General features: G+C 45.6%; 1 protein-coding gene across 1 annotated transcript in view; it reads right to left on the bottom strand.

Moving 5' to 3' along the window:
- MAST1 (microtubule associated serine/threonine kinase 1) overlaps window positions 1–18,501 on the bottom strand; it is a 101,927-nt gene that overhangs the window by 56,964 nt on the left and 26,462 nt on the right. Inside the window, exon 2 of the mRNA XM_083592797.1 lies at window positions 18,389–18,420. Coding sequence (XP_083448923.1) covers window positions 18,389–18,420 — 32 coding nt within the window. The remainder of the gene's footprint in view (window positions 1–18,388; window positions 18,421–18,501) is intronic.

Raw genomic sequence — 18,501 nt, 5'->3', positions numbered from 1 at the left:
TAGGGCCCTGCAGGATTTAACCTCCTTCTGTTGGGCCTGTAAGACAAAGCTATTCCGCCTGGCCTTTAATTTGAATTCAGCCTGATCTTTTATTTCCCTTTTCTTCCCTCCCTCTCCCCTTTTACGAAGATTACCCACTCTGAGACCCCACAGCTAATTCTCCCCTGGCCTCCTCGCTGGCCCAAGTAGGACTAATTCAGCTAGCTAGCCCTGGTGACTATCCAATGCTTATTAGATGGATTTTATTGTTATTCATGTTTTTATACTGTATTTTATGCTGCTTCTACAATTAAGTGTTTTGGATTTGTTGTTAGCCGCCCTGAGCCCGGTTTTCTGAACCAGGAAGGGCGGGGTATAAATAAAAAATTATTATAATTTATTATTTATTGTTATACTTTTTGTAAAGCACTCAGAGGTGTTTGGGTCTCTTGCTTTTCTTTTTCTTCACAATCAAGGGGTATATAAATTTTGTTTAAGTAGATCAAATCTGATCCATAAAAAGTGTTTTTTAAAAATGCATTCTTTCCCAACTTTTCTCCAGAAACGCTCCTCATAGGCAGTTTCCTTTCCTGCCTACCTTATGAAACCCTCCTTTGACCCCCTACCACACACCTCACTTTATTGAGCTGTTTTGGGTTTTTTTTTAAAAAAATAAAAGAATAATAATACCTGACCCCCTTTTTCCTCCTCCTCCTTCCCCCCTCCCTCCCCTTTTAATATCTTGTTTTTTAAATCTCTGTGGCATGGTTGATGGCATTTAGCTCCTGCATTTGATTGTGATTTCAGCTTTTCTGCTCCAGTATTGCACTTGTGTGTATCTGTGTGTCAGCCTTGTTTGTTCCTTGTATGCTTTTACGCTGGTTGGATTTTTAAGCTTGTTGTGGATTTTGAATGTACCATTGTATAATTGCTGTGTTTCATTTATCTGTATCAGGCCTAGATAATTTATTTTAGGGGGCACCATATAAATGGCAAACGATAAATAATTAAATATATAATATACACATAGCCCCCTCTCCCCGGGCAGAAAAGAGAGTAGGTCGCGCTGACATGACTCCTAACTGTGAGGCTCTGTTTACGGCTGGGACACACATACATGAATCATTGTTTGAGTTCTGTCACTCCATGACTCACAACTGTTTCCATTGAAACAAGGAGCATTGTGTGTGAGGCGATATGAAAGGCTCACCTTAGGTGTTTTGCTCATTCACAAAACACACGTCACAATCAGGTAACAAGCCTAAACCGAGAAGCCCTAAGTGAGGCTGTGCAAAAGGGAAAGAGGTCTCTAGGCTGGGCCCTCAAGACTCGGCTAGGACTCCTGATGCAGCAGAGAGCTTTCTGCAAGCAGCCCTGAGGACAACCTAGTACAACCAGGGCACAGGACTAAGCTGGCGATGGTTCCCTGTCCAGCTCACATTTGTGCGGTGACTCCTGAGCAGGGCATCTGTCTGTCTCGAGAGACAATGGAGTGCACCATCAGGGGTGAAGTCAAACAACCAGAGCAGGCTTCCTCAAACTCGGCCCTCCAGATGCTTTGAGACTACAACTCCCATCATCCCTGACCACTGGTCCTGCTAGCTAGGCATCATGGGAGTTGTAGGCCAAAAACATCCGGAGGGCCGAGTTTGAGGAAGCCTGCACTAGAGAATCACAGCACCTGCTGTGGCTGCAGAGACTGGTAACTTGTAACTGCTTCCTCCTGTGTTGCTTTTGCTGCGTTAACAGCACTGAAGTAACCTCTCCGGGGTGCAAGCTTAGGCAGTGTGTACAGAGGTCCTGGGCTGCCCAGATGACAAGAATCCCCTCTCGGCCTCACTGATATGATCCAAAGGAAAGCAAAGCAATATGTTTGGCACCAGCTTTGCTGCAGGAGCTGCTTGAAGGAGGCGTACAGGGCGCCATCCAACCACCTTAGGGACTCCACTCTGGATTTCTGTAGGGTTTACTCCGAAGCCTTTTCTTCTTCAAAAGATATCCCACAAGGCAGCAGAGGCATAGGCTCAGAGTTTTCCTTCTCCTAGAAGAGCTACCTTCTCAGGTTGATGAGCTCTGCCTGCCCCTCGCTTCCCTCAACAGCACATGCAGAAGCCATCTTATTGACCATTGGACGCACTACTGGTCTCATCCTCTCCTGTCTTTGCATGCAGGGGAAGTCCCTAACTCATCGAGGGTTTGAGACCCATTGGCAACTGGCTTAGCTGGCCAGTCGAAGATGTTCCCGGGATGTGACCACTGTCACATGCTGACAGGTAGAAGCCACAGGTGAGAGCTGAGTGCAGGGTGAGGACCAAAGGTGGACAAACAACCCAAAAGGAGGGCAATGTGTCCCCCACCAGAGATACTACCCCTCCCATAACACTCCATACACCCTAGTTCAATAGCAATAGAAATAACATTCCTACCTTTTGCATTAATCCATCCAGAATCAGTATCATTCCTCAGCTGAAAGCTCACAATTGCCAACACAAATGAAAATCTCTATTACACTTCAAGCATACTGTTACAGTGGTACCTCGCAAGACGAATGCCTCGTAAGACGAAAAACTCGCTAGACGAAAGAGTTTTTCGTTTTTTGAGGTGCTTCGCAAGACAAATTTCCCTATGGGCTTCCTTCACAAGACGAAAACGTCTTGCAAGTTTGTTTCCTTTTTCGTAAAACCGTTAATACCCAGGGTGCATTGCTTGAAGAGGTGCAGTTGCGACTTGACTTCGAGGAGCAACTCATAGCACGCGGTGTGGTAGCCTTTTTTGAGGTTTTTGAAGACTTTGGTGATTTTTGAAGCTTTTCCAAAACTTCTTTTGCAGCCATTTGGTAAGTTAAACTTTTAAAACTTTTTTGGGGGTTTTTGGATTTTGGGTTGGGGTGTTTGGAATTCAAGAACTTGGTGTTGGGGAGGGGTTTGCAAGAATCTGGAAGCTTGTGTGTTTTTTTTCTGCACTTTTATGATTTTTTGTGACCATTGGGCCACTCTGCTGTTTTTTTTTTAAAAAATTCTGGGTTTGAATTTCTGTGTGGTGGGTGGCTGGGGGAACAGTTGAGGAGGGGTTTGCAAGAATCTGGAAGCTTGTGTGGTTTTTTTCTGCATTTTTATGATTTTCTGTGACCATTGGGCCACTCTGCTGTTTTTTTAAAAAAAATTCTGGATTTGAATTTCTGTGTGGTGGGTGGCTGGGGGAACAGTTGGGGAGGGGTTTGCAAGAGTTGGGGAGGGGCTGGGGGAACAGTTGGGGAGGGGTTTGCAACAGTTGGGGAGGGGTTTGCAATTTCTGTGTGGTGGGTGGCTGGGGGAATAGTTGAGGTTTTTGAAGACTTTGGTGATTTTTGAAGCTTTTCCAAAACTTCTTTTGCAGCCATTTGGTAAGTTAAACTTTTAAAACTTTTTTGGGGGTTTTTGGATTTTGGGTTGGGGTGTTTGGAATTCAAGGACTTGGTTCTGGGTTTGAATTTCTGTGTGGTGGGTGGCTGGGTGCTTTTGAATTTTTTGGATGTGAAGCACTGATTTTTTTGGGGGGGGGGGGTTGCGAAGGTAGGAGCTGTGCTGCCATGGGACCCAAGAAGACTGCTGCTGCAGAGGCCGGCGAGAGGAAGAAGGATAGGGTTACGCTGGAAATGAAGAAGGAGATCATCCGGAAGCACGACGGTGGAATGCGTGTGACAGACCTCGCCAGGGAGTACAGGAGGAATCCATCGACCATCGGGAGCATCCTGAAGATGAGGGAGAAGATCCTTGCGACCGATGCAGCCAAGGGAGTCACCAGGATCGTGAAGAACCGCCCAGCTGTTCTGGAGGAGGTGGAGAAGTTGCTGCTCATCTGGTTAGAAGAGAAGCAGCGTGCAGGGGACACAGTGACTGAGGCCGTCATTTGTGAGAAGGCCAAGGCCTTGCATGCAGACCTCGTCCGGGAACAGCCAGGAACCTCAGGTGAGCCAGAAGTCTTCAAGGCAAGCAGAGGCTGGTTTGACCGGTTCAAGACAAGATCTGGAATCCACAGCATGGTCAGGCATGGAGAGGCTGCCAGTTCTGATGTTCCTGCGGCTGAAGACTTTGCAGCGGAGTTCCTGGAGGTTGTGAAGACGGAGGGCTACGTTGCACAGCAGGTCTTCAACTGCGACAAGACCGGGCTGTTTTGGAAGAGGATGCCCAAAAGGACTTTCATCACACAGGAGGAGGCCAAGTTGCCTGGCCACAAGCCCATGAAGGACCGTCTGACCCTGCTCTTCTGTGCCAACGCAAGCGGCGACCTGAAGATCAAGCCCCTGCTGGTGTACCACTCGGAGAACCCACGGGCCTTCAAGAAACACAAGGTCGACAAGGAGCAGCTGAGTGTCATGTGGCGATCCAACAGTAAGGCTTGGGTCACACGTGTGCTGTTTGTGGACTGGGTCAATCTTGCTTTTGGCCCTGCTGTCAAACAGTACCTGCTGGACAACGACCTGCCGCTGAAGGCTTTGCTTCTGATGGACAATGCTCCTGCTCATCCTAAAGGCCTTGAGGAGGACTTGTTGGAGGAGTTCAGCTTCATCAGCATCATGTTCCTGCCGCCTAACACCACGCCACTGCTCCAGCCGATGGATCAGCAGGTCATCGCCAATTTCAAAAAACTCTACACCAAGGAGCTTTTCAGGCGATGCTTCGAGGTGACTGACTGCACCACCATCACCCTGCGGGAATTCTGGAAGGACCACTTCGACATCGTCACCTGCTTGAAGATGATCACCACGGCCTGGAACGGGATCAGCCAGAGAAATTTGAATTGCACTTGGCGCAGCCTGTGGCCGGAGTGTGTGGCACCAAGTGACTCTGATGCACCAGAGTCAACAGTGGTGCAGGACATTGTTGCCTTGGGGAGGACCATGGGCCTGGAGGTCACAGAGGAGGACGTCAGCGAGCTGGTGGAGGAGCACGACCACGAGCTGACCACCCAGGAGCTGGTTGAACTGCAGGCAGAGGCTGCGCAGGAGCAGACCTCGCTGGAAGAGGAGGAAGCAACTGAGGAACGGCTGTCCTCCAAAGAACTGAGGGACATTTGCCTGAAGTGGAAGGATGTGCAGGCTTTTGCACAGCGGCACCACCCTGACAAGGACCTGGCACATGATCTTGTGAACACTTTTGATACGAGGGTCATGTCGCCTTTCAGGGAGGTGCTGAAAAGGCGGATGAAGCAGCAGACCATGGACAGGTTCTTCAGCAAGAAGCAAAGAGTGGAAGAGGAACCTTCTTCGAGTTGTCCCCCAGAGTCTTAGAAAATGTACTGTACACTTTGTTGATTTTTAAATGTTTTTCTGTCATGTTTAGAAACTTAATTTATTGTTCCTTCAGTTTTTGAAATGCTCTTTACAGTATGTGTAAAGAGCACTTAATAAACTCTTGTTGTACCAAATTTGGCTTTGTTTGGACTTTTTTTGACCATAGGAACGCATTAATTGAATTTCAATGCATTCCTATGGGATTTCGTGCTTCGCAAGACGAAAAATTCGCTAGATGAAAAAACTCGCAGAACGAATTAATTTCGTCGTGCGAGGCACCACTGTATGGTTTTTTTGGGGGGGAGGAAGTAGGCTATATGCGATATCCTTCTGATCCCTGGATTGAGCAAATATTAAGATAGGCTAGCTTCTTGTGTTGAGGTGATAGCCTGGGTAATGGGTCATTAAAGGAAGCAAATGAAAGAGGCTCTGTGTGAGACTGCAAATGGGTGGGGCCGCCCCCCCAGTTTGCGGTTAGTTAAAAGGACAAAGCCAGTGTTCAGAGCTGAGTTGCAGGGATGTGGACCAGAAGCAAAGCAGCAAGCAGAGAGAGACAGCCGTGCCGGATGTTGATGCTGCGAACCCCTCCATTGTAGGCTCAGGTAGTAAAGGTAAAGGTACCCCTGACCGTTAGGTCCAGTCGTGGACGACTCTCATCTCACTCTATAGGCTGAGGGAGCCGGCGTACAGCTTCCAGGTCATGTGGCCAGCATGAATAAGCCACTTCTGGCGAACCAGAGCAGTGCACAGAAATGCCGTTTAACTTCCCACCAGAGTGGTACCTATTTATCTACTTGCACTTTGACGTGCTTTCAAACTGCTAGGTGGACAGGAGCTCACTATGGGAGCTCACCCCGTCGCAGGGATTCGAACCGCCGACCTCCTGATCGGCAAGCCCTAGGCTCTGTGGTTTAGACCACAGCGCCACCCGCGACCCTATAGGCTCAGGTAGTACATGTGTAAATAAGCCATTTATCATAAAGACACCATAGTCTCTGCTGTGCCTCTTTCCAAAAGGAAACATGAACGCTGGGTAAACACCTGGAACATCTGGAATCTCACACCACTTGGGTTTCCCCAGCCACTCTGGACAGCTTCTCATTCCTGAAGCAGCCAACCTGGGGCTACTTTTACAAGCCTTACCCGTATTTAAAGGATCATATCTGCCTACATGAGCCTATGCAGGTTTTGAGCTTTTCATACCACACCCTGTTCTCTGGTCTCCTGTGGACCCGAACTAGTTTGGCAGGGCCTTTTCTGCACCAATGCAATGGAACACAGGCAAACCTCGCACCCAGGCCTCTCTAAGCATGCTTTGATAACATTTGCATTTAAGAAGGCCTTTATGATTAGCTTTAATCTGGATGTGCTGGCATTCAATTAAGTTTTACTTAGAGCAGGCCTATTGAAATTAATGGATCTAACTTAGTCATGTTCATTAATCTCAGTGCGCCTACTTTGAGTAAAATTTTGAGCATGAATTTTAAGAAGGCCTTTCAGCTGTGCTTTTAAATGTGATTTACCTGTGATACTTTATTGGTTTTACTGATTTATGTGAGGTTTTTCCTGCTTTTGAATTTTGTAAGCTGGTCTCGTAAGATGTTACTCCAGAAAGCAGTGCATATGTAAACAAATAAACAGCAGAACACCTAAGACAGAAGTGCAACAGAGCTGACAACTCCTCCTTTGGGGAAATCTTTCTCTTGCACATCTGGAACGGAAATTGTGAGATTGGGTAATGCTCTGGGTTTGCGACTCAGTTGCCAAAGACCAAACTACAACAGAGGTGGTACTTGACATCAGATCTCCACGATCCCAGTCCAACGCCACCTCATGAACTGCACAAGAACATTTCAGATGTGAAGGTTCATTTGCATGACAGCTTAGAACAAGAGTTACCACACAGAAAGGAGCAAAGCTCTCCCATATTAACAATGATATATAAGACAGTGATGGAGGACCTGTGGACATCCAGATGTCACTGACCTCCAACCCCATCAGCCTCAGCCTGCCTGGGTCAGGGGCAATGGAAGTTAAGAGTCCAGCAACTATCTGGAGGACCACAGGTCCCCCCCCCTTGAAATAAGCTTTTTAGCAAGGACTGGTGCGATGTTTAAGGTGAAAGATTTGACCCGCCTCCCAGAGGACTGTGGCAAGGAAGTGGAAAGAGCATAAAAGTCTATTCCTAATCCTAGAAGTCTTGAAAGCCATGTTAGATACAACAGGGGCAGCCATGTTTCTTTCTTCTTGTGTCACCCCATGCATGTACAAAGCGACTGCCGTTGGTGGGATCAGCTTCTGACATTAGAAGAGACAGACAAGGAAAGAGAGCGAAGCCCAACCGTTCCTTCCTAGCCTCCGTGCAAGCTGTGTTCGAAACTCCCATTGTTCTAGGCGCATTTTGCAACAGGGAATTTCATTAGCGCTAGCGATTTCTGAGCCCTGGGCGCACTCCTGCGCCCAAGATTTCGGATTAAAACTGCAGAGTGGAAGGAAAGGAGGACCCTTTTCTGCCTCCCCACTTCCAGCTACACTCTGAAGACTGGAGAAGAGACCCTCTTAAGAATATTAGTGGGGGTGGGCAGGGGAAGGATTAGACCATTTGAAAAATGAACATAATATTTTAGCTGCAGCTGATTCATTTTCAGTTTTGTATTCTTGTTATGAAAAAAAAGTGCCTAGACATTCCGTTGTTGCGCCCATTACCTAGGTTTAAGGTGCCATTTAGCTCCTAGGTTTCACAGCTCAGTTTCTAACACTGCCTGCAAGCCATCGCTCCATAGTCTGGGCTGAGGGGAAAGGGCCAGGGGAAATGAAGCACATTTAAGTTGAGGCTCAAAGGGCTCTTCTCTTCTCACCCAAGCATCCCTTTCCATGTTAGAAGACAAAACGCGTTTCAATTCCACAGCGTACAGGAACGAGGCAGACATATGAACAACAAACATGGCTACCCCTGGTCATGTCTAGGCTGTTCCTTAGTATGCACTCTCAGCTGCTCCCCTTTTCTCTACCCAAGGCAGCAGCAGATCTTTTCCAAAACCACATCTAGTATTTGGAAAGCATTTTCTGGAAATGCTTTGCAAAGACAAATCCTTAAAAAACAATAAAACACCCTGGGTGACCTTGAACCAGTCTATATCATCTATCTATCTATCTCTCAGTCTAACCCACATTTGCAGGGCTTTTTAAAGATAAAATGGGATTCTCCTTGTATATGCTGCCCAGAGCTCCTGAGACAAAGGGCAGGATAAAATGTGAGAAAGAAATATCTGTTTTACCTAATCCACAAGTATGGGATATAAGCTTATTCCTGATAGTTTGAAAATACATCTTTCCTATAGGTGGAGCAATAGGGCAGAGGACCTGTCACCATCTGCCTACTGTGAAGCTCAACAGACTCCCTTCTTTCATAGGGAATATTGTCCGAGTCTCCCGGGGATTCTGAGTTCTGGGAGAGAGCCCACTGCAAACTTGCAACACATCAAGGCATCTTCTAGCACTGCAATTTGGCGCAAGGAATTATAGTAAGCCACCTGGCTTCTGGTCTGAAGTTCCTACACCATTGTTCAACCACACAGAATGACAGAGTGACAGCACACACTCTGCTCTCTACGTCCTATGTAAACAAGTAAACACACACACACATCTGTGATTTCCCTGTATTTCTCTCTTTCCAACTCAGCTCTTTCACTGCAAACTCACTCTTCCAATTACTGATGTTCAAATGAACAGATGTAGACTGCACACATGCAGACTCAAACACCACAAACTGAGCTAGTCTTGTAGGAGAACCCACATCTGATAAGCTGAGACAGCAAGGAGGACTTAGCTTAACTGCCACAACCCCACCTGACTGACGCTGGACACGTCTTTAAGTCTCTCTGTTATATGCAGTTATAAAAGCATTGCCCTGCAGCTGAGCAGATCGCAAAGATAAATAACAGAGAAAGCAGTGGTGTATATTGAGGCATTATGGGAATGGAGGGCAATGGCAGGGAGAATTTAAGCAAAGGATGGGGGTGTTACTGCTATACATTCCGTACTCAACTGCTATGATGGATGGGTAAAGGGGGTGGGGAATTAATGTAATCTAGATCACTTTTCACACAATCGCTCCTAGGGCTAGAATGCATTTAAAATTCCTAGCTGCCAGAAGTGGCAGCTAGGCATGCAGGCACTTGAAAAATTTGCAGGCGTGAGCATCTTCGGGAAGAAGAACAGAATGCCAGAGCCCAGCCATAGATCCTTCCATTTATTCCCACTCACCCCCTTCCCACCTAACTTTCCTGCGGCAAATATATATAGACACCCACAACACCATCCTTCTGGAGTGCACTCAGACACGCCGATCTCTCGCCCTCTGCATCTTCCTTCCATCCACTAAGGCTCAGCCCCCTCCTATACATCTCCATTTGCTGGCTGCATCCGACAGTCCCCATCCCCATCCACCCACCCACATCCCCAGCCCCTCCATCTGCCCACCCAGCAGCCACAAGCTTGTCCAGGCTGAGTGACCCAGAAGAACCAAGGGGGCGGGATCCATGGAGCCAGAGGGAGACAGACAGCTAGAAAGACAGGCAGACCAACCATTTGTCATAGGCAGTTCTGCCAGTTCATATACAGCTCATGTCCTTGGCAGTTGCCATGGCATCCTAGTCTTTGTGAATCTTTCTTTCCCCTCCCCCAACTGCGCCACAACCCTGCCAGCCACTGCAACCCCCTCCCTCCCTCCCCAGGAGACACCTCCTTGGAGAGTCCTGGCTGCCTGGCCACAATGCGGGGGGGGGGGGGTGTTAGAGAGAAAGGAAGATGATAATACAAAAGCTCTTTTTTCCCCTTCTCCCTTGCAAACCAGCGAAGTGGGGGGGGGGAGTGGAGCAAGAGATACAGGAGACAGAAGAGAGAGGAAGAATGATAGGGGATGAAGGGATGGAGGAAGGAAGGATGGAGGAATGGGAGCAGAGGGGGACAGAATGCTGATGGGGAGGGGCTACGGAGAAGGGGGAGAAAAGATGGAGGGATGCAGACTAAATTAAGCTTCCTTTCTCTGTACCTTTTTGTACGGCGAAACATGCTGCTCTCAAGGAAATCGGGCATAGAGAAATTGGAGAGCGCTGTCCACAGGGACTCAGACATCATCCCCCAGGGGGGTCATGGTGGCGAGCCTGGGGGTGGTATATGCTGCAGAAGCACCTTCTGAGCCCCCACTGGAGCCAAGAGTGGAGGGGGGGAGGTCTGTGGTGAGCCTTCCCTTTTGAAGAAGAAAGGAGGACTGGAATGGAGGGGAAGACAGAGGGAGGGAGAGAATGCGGGGAAGGGCAGGGAGAGGAGGGGGAGGTGTGAGGGGGCGGCGCTGTATTAAGTGGCAGTGTGTGCATGAGCGCATGCTGCAAGTGCTGCTGATCTGCATATGGGTGTGGGTTGTGTGCACACATATTTGGCTGTGTGCAAATACCTGCCTATCGTAGGTGCTCTCACCATACGGGTGAACGATGTCTTGCACTGATGGACATATTTGTACACTTTGATGGTGTAAAAAGTATTTCTATTTCTTCTTCTTCTTCTTCTGCGATCACTCGTAGCCGAGTAAGATTGTCTTCCATAAAGTATATCTACTTACTAACTCTTCTGCAAATGGTGCCCACTGTCCCTGGCTGCATAAATGCCTAAGAGCATCCATAGGTACGCGGGCCTAGGATGAAGCTGATTTCACTAGCCATAAACAGCAGACTACATTAATGCCAAAATACGGGAAACTGTGAATGTGGCGTTTTTGCTCAAAACAAGCTGCTTTGCTCTGAAGAGTAGTAAGTATTCCCAGTACAACTTAGGGAAATATCTGGAAACATACATTAAGTCCATGCTCAGAAGTAGGACACCAGGTGGCCATGTTCATGCTGCATTATAGTGGCTAAAAAAAAGAGAGAGCTATGAATAATGACCCTGCAATCATCATCTGAAGCCCTTCTTTGTGTGCCTCCTACACAAGAACGGGCCTTTTCTGTGGTGGCTCCCCATTTGTGGCATGCTCTTCCCAGGGAGGCAAACCTGGCACCTTCACTCCATATCCTAAGGCACCAAGCAAATATATTTCTCTCTAACCAGGCCTTTGGGTGATTTTATATTCTACAACCTAATAAATGTCTTTGTGGGAGGGGGGTTATTAGTTTGGTTTTGTTTTTATTATGTATTTTGTGTTCTCATTTTTTAATTTTTATGTTGTGAACCACCCTATGATCTTTGGATGAAGGGTGGTATACAAATTTAACAAAGAATAAAAGAATAATAAGGAAGACCCTGTCTCTGGCATGAGCTCATTATGAGCAAATCTCTCTGGGCTTCAGGAGCCTCTACTCTGCAATAAGGGTCTTAACGATACTGACCCTAACCTTACAGGGTTATTGTACTTCTGAAGTGCTTTGAACCATCTAAAGCACTATGGAAATGTCAATTATAATAAGGGGAAATAGTCATACGACTCACCTAAAGCAGAACTGCAGTTCTCCCTGCCACTGCAACCTTCTAAATGCAGAATGAGCACTGACTGGCATGCAAAAACTGGAAAAATTAACCGTGGAAAGTAAGTCACCTGATTTGTTTGCCTGAGCAAGGAACACAATGAAGGGCATCAGCTTCCAGCCATAATGGTTGCTGCATAATGATGGCCAAGCTAGTTCATCTTTGTATCTGACTACACTGCCTGCTTCCACGCCAATTGGAGCAAAAGCTGATCAGGCAAGCTCCTTTTCAACCTGTTGGCTGGATTTTGTTTTGGGATTATTGTGTGACTTGCTTTATGCCAGTGGTTCCCAGGGGATCTGTGGCACATGTCAGTCAACTGTCTGGGACATCTTGTTTTTGGGGACCTTACTCTCGCAGGAGATCATGGTGTCCCAAAATGCACAAGATAATGCTGCCAAAAAACCACACATTTTGGGACGCTGTGCTCTTATGCGGGAATGCAGTTGGGAAGAATGTGCCGGGACATGTTGGAGGGTATGGTGGCACCATTCACATATCAAAAACTACCAGAGAGATATCAACATTTTCAAAAGCTTTTGGCTTTTGAAAAACAGGGGGTCTGCAGTACTTAGCTAATTGGGAACCACTGCTTTATGCAACTGTATGACTTGCATACAGTCAGTGGCGTAGCGTGGGGGTGCAGGGGGGGCGGGCCGCACCGGGCGCAACATCTGGGGTTAGGGCAAATCCATGGGTTAGGGGGCGCAAATCCACGGGTTAGGGGGCGCAAATCCACGGGTTTGGGGGCGCAAATTACTTGCCTTGCCCCGGGTGCTGACAACCCACGCTACGCCACTGCATACAGTTTAAAATAAAAATACTGTAAAAGAAAAGCAATCAGTAAGTTTAGGAGAGAAGAGCATGAAAATAAAAACAAGTCACTTTTTGGCATAGTAATAAAGTAGCTGTTGCAGACATTCAGGACTGAGGGGATGTGGTACAGTCCTCCACACAACGGTTGCATGAGTGTGTGGGCACTCTGTGCAGGAAAGAGCCCCCATGCCAAAACCTCCATAAAAATGGAAATTTTCCATGTTAGGATAAATACTGGACTTAATCTTTCCTCTCTTTAAGTTTTCAACATAGGGATTTTGATGGAGCAAGGATGCTCTCGAGCCAGCAATCCCTGAGGACACAGTATCATTGGCAGAAATTGCCACAGGCTCTCCACCACAAACACCGCAACACGTTCAAACACAGCACCTGGTAGCACTTTTTGAAGTAGGTGCTTTAGACATAAAGTCAGAACTAACCCTGTGAATCATGAAAATCTGCACTTCCTGGTTCCGATCCTTATTCAGTTTCCAGTAGTGTGCTCATATTCGAGCCCAATACCTCCAGGGGTGGAATATCTCCAGGTGGGGGGTGGGGGGGAAAAAGAAAATGAATCTATAGAAAAACCCTTCCTATCAGGTATATGTAGAAACACATGAATACTCATTTAAATGCAACAAATTATACACATGTGCAGCTTCAGTTGTGCTTCTTTAAGCACAACTATGTGACATACCATTAACGCTCTAATAAGTGTACACACACACAAACACACATGTAAAAGGTAGGATTCAGCTAAGTTGTTGCATGCATAGAATGTGCTCTGCTTGCACGATAGGACTTCCCCCTTCAGAGGCAGGTTTAGGGGAGTGCGTGGAACCACAACAGTCACCATAACTATGATGTACAGTGGTACCTTGGTTCCCAAACTTAATCTGTTCCTGAAGTCTGTTCCAAAACCAAAGCATTCTAAAACCAAGGCGTGCTTTCCCATAGAAAGTAATGCAAAATGGATTAATCCGTTCCAGACTTTTAAAAACAATCCCTAAAACAGCAATTTAACATGAATTTTACTATCTAATGAGACCATTGATAATCAATGTACTGTACTATAAAATAAGTAAGACAATATTGTAGATGATAAAAAAATTATTTTTTTTTCTTATGTGCACTGATATGCACTCATTGTTTGAATGGGGGCTTTTATCCATTTCTGCAGCCACACAATCAATCAATCAATCAATCAATCAATAGCTGAACTGGGTTCAAAAACGAAGTCACAAGCCACAGTCACAAAAACAAAGTCACAAGCCACAAGTCAGTCCCATAAAACGAAGAACAAGTTACAGTCAAAAAAACGAAAAAGCCACACAAACAAAAATGCCAAAAATAGCAAAAAATAAAAGCTCCAAATATCACCTCTGTGTTGCATGGGTGCTATAGCTGTCAACTTTTCCCTTTTCTTGCGAGGAATCCTATTCAGAATAAGGGAATTTCCCTTAAAAAAGGGAAACGTTGACAACTATGGTGGGTGCTCAGGATTCAACAGCCAACAGATTCAACAGGAAGCTTCTGATTAGCAGCTGGGGGCTCAATTTACAAACGGAACACATTCAACAGGAAGCGGAACATGTTCAGATTCCAAGGCAAAGTTCACAAACTGGAACAACAACTTTTGGGTTTGCAGCGTTATATTTCCAAGTTGTCCATAAACTAAGCTGTTCTAAAACCAAGGTGCCACTGTAGAATGGAAGGTGAGAGGCAGAGTCATTTTGGAGTCACATGTGGCACCGCTGGCGTTGGAGACCCCAAAGTCCGCCACTGCCCCTCCTCCCCTGTGCCCCCTGCATTCAGCTCTGGAGGGCTGAGGGAACTCTCAGAACAGGTTTAGGGGCTTCACGGGGGAGGGAGAAGCCCTGTTGCACGAGCTGACCTCATTCCCCATGCGCAAACCCCACTAAGTGCTATGTTGAATTCCACCCATCATCTCTTAGTAATTTAAATAGTCACACAGACACACGCCCAGCAATGAACGGAGATTTCCAAAAGTCATGGTCCTCAGCATAGACTTTGGCTTGACTTGAAGCCATCTTGCCATGTGTGGGCATTTTATGAGACACAGGAAGCAACTGCCACCTTTGTTTTAAAAAACATTGGTTTCTAGTCCTCATGGTTAGAGAAAAATACTTCAAAATGAATGCATATTATTATTATTACTTTGCTGCGTTCTCAGAAATGCAACTCCTCTCCTCTTGCTTTCCCTACACACACAGCCCATCTATCCCTAATATTCGTGCTCTTAAATCCTGCTGTGCTCAGCAGTTTCGTCTTTCTCGTCCGTGTCATGCTGGAAGTGCTTCAGGGAAATGAGCACTGGACTCGACACTGGAATCCAAGCAGAAACTGTAATGGAAAGTGATCATTCAGCGTATGTGAGGAGGGAAGCATCATTCTCTAGACCCCATTAGCCTTAGTCTGACCTAAGGCAAAGATGACATTCAAAGCTGGGACACAGTTCTGGGTCTAATAAGCACAAACTGATTTACGCAACATGAACACTGCCCAATAATATCCTGTGAGAGAATGGATTACAGTGCGAGACATGGAGATTCTGCCTGATGAAACTCAAGGCCAATGCATGGGCAATTGGCTAAAAGATGCTGATTCATCCTGGAAGTCCATATTTGTCTATGCTGATGATCTGGGGTCTTCCGTGCATGTAACATGCTTAAATGTGAAACTGATGTGTTCTGCTTTTCTTTAATATGACTAGACTATGTATCTCCAGTATACCTAAAGTGGCAGCTACTATGGTGTTGTAGTTTGGTTTTTATGTTGTTACTTGTTTTTGATTTTGTTAATGCTGGAAAAAATATTAAACATTTTTTTAGTTAAAAAAGCTTTGCTCTGGAGTATTATATAATAATGTCCTACACATTTGTGGGGACGTTACTTATCTCCTCCTCCTCTGATCATCCGTGCAAGAGAGGTGCCTCCAGAAAGCTGAGAGGACATTAAAGGTAGCAGAACATATTAGGGGAACTTACGATTTTCAATTTTTTTATTTATAGAGCCCACTTTAATACCCTTAGAACAGAACTTTCCAAACTGTGCATTGTGACACATTAGTACGTTGGCTGCAGTGTGTAGGTGTGTCGCACGAATGCTCCCCGTGCTCCTCCTGGGGCTGGAAAGGGTTAGTTTAACTTCCGGTTTGCTAGTAAAACTGAATTACTGTGTCACGAAATGATGTGAAACTGAATTGCTGTGTCGCGAAATGAGGCATGTCCAAAAAGTGTGTCACCAGTTTGAAAAGTTTGGAAGACCCGGAATCAGCGCGACGAACTGTTTCAAAAGGACTGGAGCAAATTTATATTATATATGAAAGAATATTGTAAACATCTGAAAACATTTGTAGCTTTGAGTTGAAATGTTTTGTAATGATAGTACAAGGAACTGATTTACATTGAATAAGGGGAAATATAAAAATAAGCAAGAAGGTAAAAAAGTGGTTACAGAAATGCTAAGAATAAAGTAAATATGTACGGAAGTCAGGGTGGGAGGAGGTCGATGCTCGGATAGAGCGATGTTTGAGCTTATTTATTTATGGATGGATATTGTGATTACAAAAAATTGAAAATGTAATAAAAATTATTTTTTAAAAAATATAAAAACATGAAAAGTTTGGAAAGCTCTGCCTTAGAAAATGAATAAAGAGAATACAGCTTGCTTGACTTAGTCTGTATCACTGCTTTGCCATACTTCAGGCAGCCAACAGTGACTTACTGCTACCAACAGCCATTACTTCAGTTCCCATCTTCATTTCAGACCTGTATGCACATACATACTCCCCAACATACTACACACCAATATGTGTTTGCTAAGTGTAAAAACACAAGGTCAAGAATTAATGTGGGTGCACAGAGATGAAGAGTCACCTGCACAGATACACCTTAGCCATACACACCATTCAAGGGGCATTTTGCTACTCAAATATAAGATCCATGGGAAGGTCCATCAGCAGGAACTGGCAGGAATCTAGTTTTCTGGGCAGATATTTCCTGGACCATTTATGTGAATTAGGAATTCCAGAAAAAATAATTCCCACATGTAATCCTCCTATACATTTCTCTATGGAGGCAAAATATTATGGCAACAATCTAAACAGTAAAATATGAAGCAAAAGAAACCAGACACACAGTCAGAGCTTATTTTGACATTTTATTCTGCAGCTGTTCCAACACCTAATGAGGCAAGTCATTTTTGAAACCAAACAGTGGCTTGCCTCTTCAGGGTAACAAATGCACTCCTCCTGACTATCTGCTTAGCCACATAAATAAAGGGGTATCTATTCCACAATTTCCACACCCCACCGTTTCCTTACTGCAGAATTAATTATGGCCTCAGTAAACTGATTTCTGCTTAAAATAGGATTGTAGAAATGTTGAGATTGCAGAGGACTATGAAGTACTGAATCATACACCTTGGGGAACTTTCCTGCCCAACTTTCAAATGCCGTGAGAACTCCAGGTACAAATATGCAGCTGCAAAGTCATGCAAGCTGAATATTCCATTTGAAAGACAACTCAGTTCTGTTTTGTGTATGTCAATATTTATGTGTGCAGAATGCTTTCATAGAACCAGCCAACGGGATAACCACGTATTCCAGTTCTATGTTATCACTTTGCAGACTACTACAAATACCCTAGCATCCTGGCATAAAGGTAAAGGTAAAGGGTCCAGTTGTGGCTGACTCTGGGGTTGCGATGCTCATCTCGCTTTATTGGCTGAGGGAGCTGGCATACAGCTTCTGGGTCAATGTGGCCAGCATGACTAAGCCGCTTCTGGTGAACCAGAGCAGCGCACAGAAATGCCTTTTACCTTCCCGCTGGAGCGGTACCTATTTATCTACTTGCACTTTGATGTGCTTTCGAACTGCTAGGTGGGCAGGAGCAGGGACAGAGCAACGGGAGCTCACCCCGTCACAGGGATTCGAGCCGCCGACCTTCTGATCGGCAAGCCCAAGAGGCTCTGTGGTTTAACCCACAGCGCCACCCACGTCCCTTAGCATCCTGGCATAGCAGTCAGTAATTCAGAGTCTCCTTGGACAAGCCTGCCCCTCCCTCGAGGGGTCCTTTCTTGCCCCACAGTTGCCAACCACGAGGCAACAAATCTCAGGCAACAAGATTTGTCAGCTGGTCACTCTGAAGGGCTGACGGTGGGAGCCTTTGCCTTCTAATCTCTTATTTTACTCATAGAGTGGATTTCTAGGAAAACTACCTGTTGGCCAGAACAAACATTGTCCACAATGCAGAATGAGTGTTCAAAATGGCCCAGTGGTGAGTTTATAATGTGAGGGTTATGGGCAGGCTAGGAGACAAAATAGCAAAAATTGCTAAACTTGGGAAGTAGCTTTGAAGAGCAGCTTAAAATATTACGACAGCCCCTGTGTGGAGGCTGCTGAAATTATCTTCCCTGTAGTGGTGCTCTGTTTGGTGGAAGCGAACACTTCAAAGCTCCATGCTGCGTGCATTGCTGGGACTGCGTACATTTCTCCTTCACCACCAAGGATATGCAATATGACAAGGCAATTCACATTATAAGGAGATGTTAAACAAAGCATCACCAGGCTGGAAACCTTCTCATTGGAGTAATGATATTTAAATCAGTCCACAAGGGGGGTAGTTAGTAATAATTAATAATAATAATAATAAATTACATATCCCATATAATACACACACACACAAGCAAAAAAAAAAGTGGCTACAAAGAAAAAGTTTTCCCCCCTCACATTGGCATTCTGCTATGTATCTATTATAAATACAGAAATCTTGTACTTACCTACTGCTTTTCCTGGGCAAAGGGAGGTCTTTCTGCAAATAATTAAAAAAATACATTAGCTACAGGTGTAAATTGAGGATAAGTAAAGGAAAGACTGGCCTTTTTTTCACATC

The sequence above is a fragment of the Podarcis filfolensis genome, assembly GCF_964270895.1.
Source record: "Podarcis filfolensis genome assembly, chromosome: 17".
Taxonomy (NCBI): domain Eukaryota; kingdom Metazoa; phylum Chordata; class Lepidosauria; order Squamata; family Lacertidae; genus Podarcis; species Podarcis filfolensis.
This window is presented reverse-complemented; position numbering and strand designations above follow the sequence as displayed.